This window comes from Lethenteron reissneri, unplaced genomic scaffold (assembly GCF_015708825.2).
Source record: "Lethenteron reissneri isolate LAM-NWPU_2019-01 unplaced genomic scaffold, ASM1570882v1 scaffold_741, whole genome shotgun sequence".
NCBI classification, from domain to species: Eukaryota; Metazoa; Chordata; class Hyperoartia; order Petromyzontiformes; family Petromyzontidae; genus Lethenteron; species Lethenteron reissneri.
In genome coordinates, this window is record NW_026892265.1 from 368 (window position 1) to 7,530 (window position 7,163).

At 57.7% G+C, this 7,163-nt stretch overlaps 1 protein-coding gene across 1 annotated transcript; it reads right to left on the reverse strand.

The window, feature by feature from the left end:
• Positions 1 to 307: 307 nt before the first annotated feature.
• On the reverse strand, positions 308 to 7,142 carry LOC133340102 (eukaryotic translation initiation factor 3 subunit D-like). The gene is made up of 3 exons (XM_061548166.1): positions 6,705 to 7,142; positions 5,519 to 5,604; positions 308 to 488 (listed from the first exon to the last, which is right to left on the reverse strand). Exons 1-3 carry the CDS (start codon positions 6,705 to 6,707, stop codon positions 323 to 325), a joined length of 255 nt encoding a protein of 84 aa, XP_061404150.1. The 5' UTR covers positions 6,708 to 7,142; the 3' UTR covers positions 308 to 322.
• Between the last annotated feature and the right edge of the window lie 21 nt (positions 7,143 to 7,163).

The following is a 7,163-nucleotide window of genomic DNA, read 5'->3' on the forward strand; positions in this document are numbered from 1 at the left end:
CGTACCCTACCCGATACCCGGCTACCCTGGTAGCCGTTTGCGACCCTGGTGCGGCCGGGTACGGGTAGCCGGGTAGGCCGTGAGTCACTGGTGAGTAACCGTTTGTCACTCATTTCCCAACGTCTTGTCTCTTCTCACAATTCAAGTTCCTAGAATCAACCCACCCGCGCCTGCAACATGGCTTCATCCCAGAGGTCGCAATCAGGTACGCGTACCCGTACCCTACCCGATACCCGGCCGGGTACGGGTTTTCGGGTATCGGGTAGGGTACGGGTACCCGTTTGCGACCCTGGTGCGGCCGGGTACGGGTACGGGTAAAGAATCAAAACCCGTTTGCGACCTCTGCCACGTGTCTCACCCGCGAGTCCCACTCGTTGAGGGTCTTGATGTTGATGAAGGAGACCTCTCCGTTGGCCCCGGTCAGCACGGCGTCGTGCTCGCAGCGAACGATCAGTTCGATGTCCTCTCCCAGCTTCCACTTGCGGTACCTGCGGGAGGACGGAGGGGAGGGCCACGTTGCCGCGCGTGAGAATCGGGAGGCTCGCGACGGACGCTGCCTGGCGGAGTTAGGGGCAGTCGCCCCTACGGCAAAACTAAGGGCGGGGGGGGGATCGGGGCGAAGCTCGCAACAACGAGCGGAGCGCCACGCGTCTGGAACGAAGCGGAGCGGCGGAGTGGGGAGCACAGACGGTGCCATTTGCCGGTCATCTCAGGTCGGTCAAACGGGTCTGCCCCGTGACCTCCTGCACACAGCGAGCCTTAACAACACACTTCCCAATGTGCAAGTAGCCTGGCACAAGCGCTCTGGTGATATCCCTGCCGCCTAAGTGTCAAATGGCGGCCGTTGTTGTGAGTGCGAAGGTTGTGTGTGTGTGTGTGTGTGTGTGTGTGTGTGTGTGTGTGTGTGTGTGTGTGGTGTCCGGCAAAACAACCTCCTACCTCCTCGCGGTGCCGGACGGGCAACACTGTCGTGGGCAGTGCTGTGGGGGGAGGGCCAATGCCCATTGGCCTCTCCCCTCATGGCGTCTGTGACCACCACAGTGGCTAAACGGGGGCTCTGGACGGGTGTGAGGGGCTGGTAACCCCTCCACCTTCAATTACCACTCTAAACCACGAATTAAACATAAACCTGTAACAATAAGCTTGTGCCGGAGGCCCCGGGGGGTCAGGCTTTTATGAGTCTCCTGGCCAAACCCCATTTGGCGGAGCCAGGAGATTGAATTTTCACCCTCGGGGCTCCTCCAGAAACAACAAAAAACCATTGCGGATGGCCACGTGGACGGTTCCGAACGCTCACTGCCGAGGAGAGGCTGCCACTCCTCTGTCGGGAGCTGGACCGGTACCGCCCTGCGATCTCTGTGGCACTTCAGGAGGTCCGGTGGACGGTTCTGGCTCCTGCCACATGAGGGGTGGACAGTCCCTCTACTCGGGGCAGGATGACTGCAAACAACAGGGTGTGGCTCTTCTTCTCGAACAAAAGAATGAAGGGGGCGTGGGAGCGTGGCGGTGAGGTGTGGGACGCTGTAAGCCCCAGGATACTTTGGGCTCGCCTTCCCATCAACCGAGGCGAGGAGTGGTGGTCGTGGTTACTTATTGCCCCCACCGAAGACGAACATCGTGGAGGGATGCAAGCAAAGCCGATGAGTCAGACGCTTTCTATGACCTCCCTGTCACAGGTTGCTGGCTAAAGTGGCCACTCGGACAGAGTCATCTGTTGGGTGACTTCAATGCCCAGAGTTGGTATGATGCTGACACACTGGTCTGGAGTGATTGGAAGGCATGGGCCAGATCAGATCAATAATAACGGTAGGAGGCTGCTAGATTTTTTGTGCAGCCCATGGGCTTGTAATTACCAACACGCTCTTCGGCATCGGCGCATCCACAAAACATCATGGATAACATGCCGGGTCCCAGCAAGAACATCTGCTGGACTACATAGTGAACGGACCTCGGATGCGAACCCATGTCCTTGACACCAGGACCCTACGTGGAGCTGATCTGTCATCTGACCATCGACTAGTCATCTGTAAGATGCGCCTGCCTTTCTTCCACTCCGGTGGTGGGTGTACACCCAGGATCCCATTCCAACCAAAAGTGGCTGGTCTCAGTTACGCTGATGAAAGTTGCAAGCGAGAATTCATCACCGCTTGCAGCTGGGGTTGGCATAGTCCCCCACTCCACCTGATGTCGAGGGAAATGGGCGAGGTTTAAGGACTGTGACTCATGCAGCTGCAATGGCTGCTTTGGGTACGCGTCCAGACCTCCCCCAGAAACCCTGGCTGACAGAGGAGGTGTTCAGGTTAATTGAGAAAAAGCGACGGCCCACTCTCATCGCCCTACAGCCTCCCACGTCAGAGAATGAGGAGGTTTACCGCAGCCTTCGCTCGGAAGTTCGGAGAGCCGTAAGGCGTTGTAAGATGGGTGGTGGTCGCGGGTTGCTGAGGAGATGGAGTCTGCCTCAGTGGCTCCGTGATCACAAATCACTATTTAACTCCATCAAAAAGTAACCTGCAGCGCCACACTATTACCATCATTAGAGGACAAAACGGTGATCCAATCTCCGACCCCAGGAACAGGTTTGCAGATTTTTGCTGAGCATTTCTGTGAGGTCCTGGGGGAGGGAAATTCTCTCAGCCAGGAAAACATCATGGCACAAAGTGGTGATAACCCTGCTGAGGCTGCGGTGCCTCAAATATTGGAAGAGGTCACCCCCTGTGAGTGGCTGGCTGAGGTTCCAGCTGTTGAGGAAGTACTGAGGGCGATCCGGAGTCTGAGACCAGGGAAGGCATCGGGCAGAGATGATCTCCCAAGCGAAATGCTGAGGGAGGGTGGCGTTTGTGCACAGACTGCCCTATATGACATCATAACAACAGTCTGGACCACTGGACGGGTTCCGCAGGACTGGAAGGATGCCCTGGTGGTTCCCCTCTTTAAGAAGGGGGACCGTACCGACTGTAACAACTACAGGGGCATCTCACTCCTCAGTGTGCCGGGTAAGGTCCTGGCAAGGATTATTCAACATCGCCTTGCTAGGCACGCTGAGGAGAGGCTTGCGGAGCACCAATGCGGTTTCAGTAAAGGGCGGTCCTGCACAGATGCCATATTTTCTGTCCGTCTGCTACAGCAGAGGTGTAGGGAATTCCAAAAAGACCTACATCTCTGCTTTATTGACCTGGTCAAGGCCTATGATACCATCAGTAGGACTGGGCTCTGGGTTGTTCTTCGTGCTTTCGGAGTCCCTGACCCTCTGCTCACGATCATTAAGGACCTTCATGATGGTGAGCGGGCCCGGGTAAAACTACGTGGCCGGGAGTCGGAGCCTTTCCCTGTACCCTTGGGGTGCGACAGGGATGTCCTCTGGCTCCCACATTATTTAACATCTATTTTGACCGCGTAGTTCGTGAAGCCTTCAATAGCTGTACCGGGGAATTTCCATTTGGTACAGATATAATGGGAGGCTGATCGACGCCCGGGTGCGATCAAGGGATGGCTCCTATTGGTCAACCACGTTATGTATGCCGATGATTTGGTAATAGCTGCTCATTCAGAAGAGGAGTTGGAGAGCGTGCTGCTGAGACTGGAGCGTGCCACTAAGAGGTGGGGCCTTACCATCAGCCCCACCAAAACCTAAGCACCTGCCTGGGTATTTTGTACCATCGGACACTCCACCCCCACAACTCCCAATTGGTGATGGGGCAGTTGTGGAGAGAGTGGAGAGTTTCCCATACCTGGGCAGTATGCTTATGACCGGCTCCCGTCTATCAGCAGAGGTCTCACTCCGAATCAGTCGAGCGGCAATATCTTTTCATCGGTTGCGTAACGCTGTGTGGAAGCTACCTGGTCTGTCGCTCCGCACGAAGCTTCAGGGTCTTCTCGGCCACGGTCATTCCCTCCCTTCTCTACGCTTGCGAGACGTGGACCCCCCTGGTGGAGCATCTTCGCCGGTTGGAAACATTTAGGCTGGCCTGCCTACGATCCATCCTGGGTTTAACCAGGCTTGATTGTGTGAGGAGCTCACAAATCCTTGAAAGATCTGGGCAAAGTCCCATCAGTGAGCTCCTCCGGCAGGCAAGGCTGCGTTGGCTGGGTCATGTAGCCCGCATGCCCAGCCACCGCATGCCTAAACAGCTTTTGTTCGGCCGGATCGAGGGGGCTAGACGGGCGCGGCACGGGCTGGAGAAGAGATGGAGTGATGTGGTACAGGAGGACGGTGGAGCTGAGTGGACTTGCGATGACTGGTACCAGCGGTGTCAAGATCGGCCTCAGTGGGAGGAGGCTCGTGAAGGACGCTACTGGGCAGTTGGAGGCAGTCGCCCTCCAAACAACAACGGAGGGCAGGAGGAGCGACGCTCACAGACAAACGAGGCGGAGCGCCGGGGTGCTAAAGCACAGCAAGGTCGGCACAGTAGGGGGCACAGGTGGTGCATCAGCCAAGTATCTCGGTCATCTCGGTCAGTCGACCCGTGGCAACCTGGGTCTGCCCCGTGACCTCCTGCCCAGCGGGCTTTCGACACTTCACGTGGCCTCAAGGTGCACTTGGCCTGGAACAAGCATCGTGGTGACGTCACCGCCACTTAGTGGCGAATGGCGGTTGTTGTTGTTGTTGTGTGTGCGTGTGTGTGGGTGTGTGTGTGTGTGTGTGTAGGTGTGTGTGTAGTGTGTGTGTAGGTGTGTGTGTATGTGTGTGTGGTGTTGCGTGTGTGTGTAGGTGTGTGTGTGCGTGTGTGTTGGTTAACAGTGGGGGGCGGTAGTGTAACGGTTAGCGCGCTGCGCTACGAACCCAGCGGCCCGGGTTCAATTCTCACTCACGGCCAACACGGTGACGATTATCTGAACCGGTTCAGGGCTTCCCCCTAGGTCGACTCAGCCTCAAATGAGTACCTGGTGCGGTGTGTAAACAGCGTCAACTAGAGAGACAAAGGTGGATGGGCGTGGTGCTGGCCATCAAAACCTCTCGTGTGCCGTGTCGGCCTTCATAGGTGCTCGCTAACAGCACTTGCCCCAACAAGTCTTAAAGGCTACACGGGGGATCTGTGTGTAGGAAGTGGTGGAGCAGTGGCTAGCGCATCGCTTACAAACATCAAACCCAGTAGTGGAGCGATATCTGAACAGTCCTGGGCCTCCTCTAGGTCGACTCGGCCTTAAACAACTGTTGTGTAAATAGCAGCACTGGGGAGACAAAGGAGGCCTGACATGGTGCTAGCCACCCCCCGCCCCCTCAGCCTTAATAGGTGCTCACTAACCGCACGTTTTTTTATAAACAAACACCGATCATAATCTCATTGTATATCTGCCACAGATAATCTAAAAGGTTCCACGTATTTCGGAAGTAGATCCGCGGATTTCTTTCGGGTCCAGCCCTGATACACGGCGCTACAGAGTTATGTTTGGGATCCGCGGATTTCTTTCGGGTCCACCCTGCCGAGACGGCGCTTCAGAATTCTGTTTGAGATCTCAGTTTGTGGTTAAACGTAAAACGCGTGCACGTGCGCACAAACACGTTGGGGGAGGATCTCACCTGTAGCCCACAGACGCAACTTCCGCTCCCTGGAGGTCATCCTCCGTGAAGGGGTTGGGCTTGGGGAACTTGTACTTCTCTGCACCCTGAACACAGCACAAAGATCCCTATTTAGCCTTAACAGACTTGTAGGGGTGGGGAGGGTCTGGGTGGGGAGGTGGGGCTGGGTGGGGAGGGTCTGGGTGGGGAGGGAGGGTCTGGGTGGGGAGGGTGGGGCTGGGTGGGGAGGGCTGGGTGGGGAGGGGCTGGGTGGGGAGGGGCTGGGTGGGAAGGGAGGGGCTGGGTGGGGAGGGTGGGGCTGGGTGGAGAGGGGCTGGGTGGGGAGGGGCTGGGTGGGGAGGGGCTGGGTGGGGAGGGGTGCTGGGTGGGGAGGGTGGGCTGGGTGGGGGGTGGGAGGGGTGGGGCTGGGTGGGGAGGGGCTGGTCACCCCGTGGTGCCCTTATAAAACTCAACGTTTAACCTACTCACGCCGGCTTGTGCCCGCCCTCACAGTCGGGCATATTTGCGGAATACACCACGCCGCCGTTGACCCTGCAGGCCATTGACCGAGCAACCCAACGTTCCTACCAGCTCCCTCCGCAGGACAACGTGTTTATAAAGCCCACAGAAAACCAGCGGTCGCGCTACAGGAGCGCAATGGGGTGAGAACTGTACCTCAACACGTGTGGCGTGGACGGTCAAAGCCGGGATAAGGAAAACCCGCGATGGGGAAAGTTTGAGTGTCGGTGGCGATCCATTCATACCCCATTGTCACATCTCCTCCCCGCGTCTCCCATCTGTCCACTGTGCCCCCACCCCGCTGGTTATCCCCACGTGCCCATGTCCCCCACCCCCATGTGTCCCGCGCGTGCCCGTGTCTTCGTGTCTCCCATCTCTCCCCCCTGTCTCCCATCTCCCCCCCGCGTCTCCCATCTCCTCCCCGTGTGTCTCCGTGTCTCCCCCTCATGTCCCCGCTTATGCCTGTATCCCCCACGTGTGCCCGTGTCTCCCATCTCCCCGCCGTGTGCCCCCGTAAGCCTGTGTCCCTGTGTCTCCCATCTCCCCCTGTGTCCTTGTGTGTGCCTGTGTGTCCCTGTGTCTTCCATCTCCCCCATGTGTTCCTATGTCTCTAATCTCGCCCCCTCATGTGTCCCCGTGTGCGCCCAGCCCCCCGCCGTGTCCCTGCGCGTGCCCGTGCGTGGCACACCATCTTGAGGCACTGCTGGGAGAAGTTGTGGTTGATGAAGGTGGCCTCGAGTGCGAGGTTCCGGGGGGAGTTGATGGCGTTCCCCTCCTCCTGCGGGGGCTCGTTCGCCGTCTCGCTCACCGTCAGCAGGTCTGACGCACGCGCACACGACAAGAGTTTAACACGCAGAAGTGGCGGCGGCGGGACGCTTTCGCGACCAATATCATCCACAAGAGGCTTTTTGGGTTAGAACGCGTAAATACAAATGCGTCAATTCGTCACTCGTACAGCACTAACCGGTGTGTTGGAGAGCCAAGCCACAACATTCACAATCAGAGTCCGACGTCTCGCCGACGACGACGACAACCGCCGTTAAGTGGCGGTGACGTCACTAAGGCGCTTGTGCCATGCCGGGGGCACTTTTGAGGCCACGTCAAAGTGGTCTCAACAACACCGTGGATCGTGCCCGTCGTACTCGCT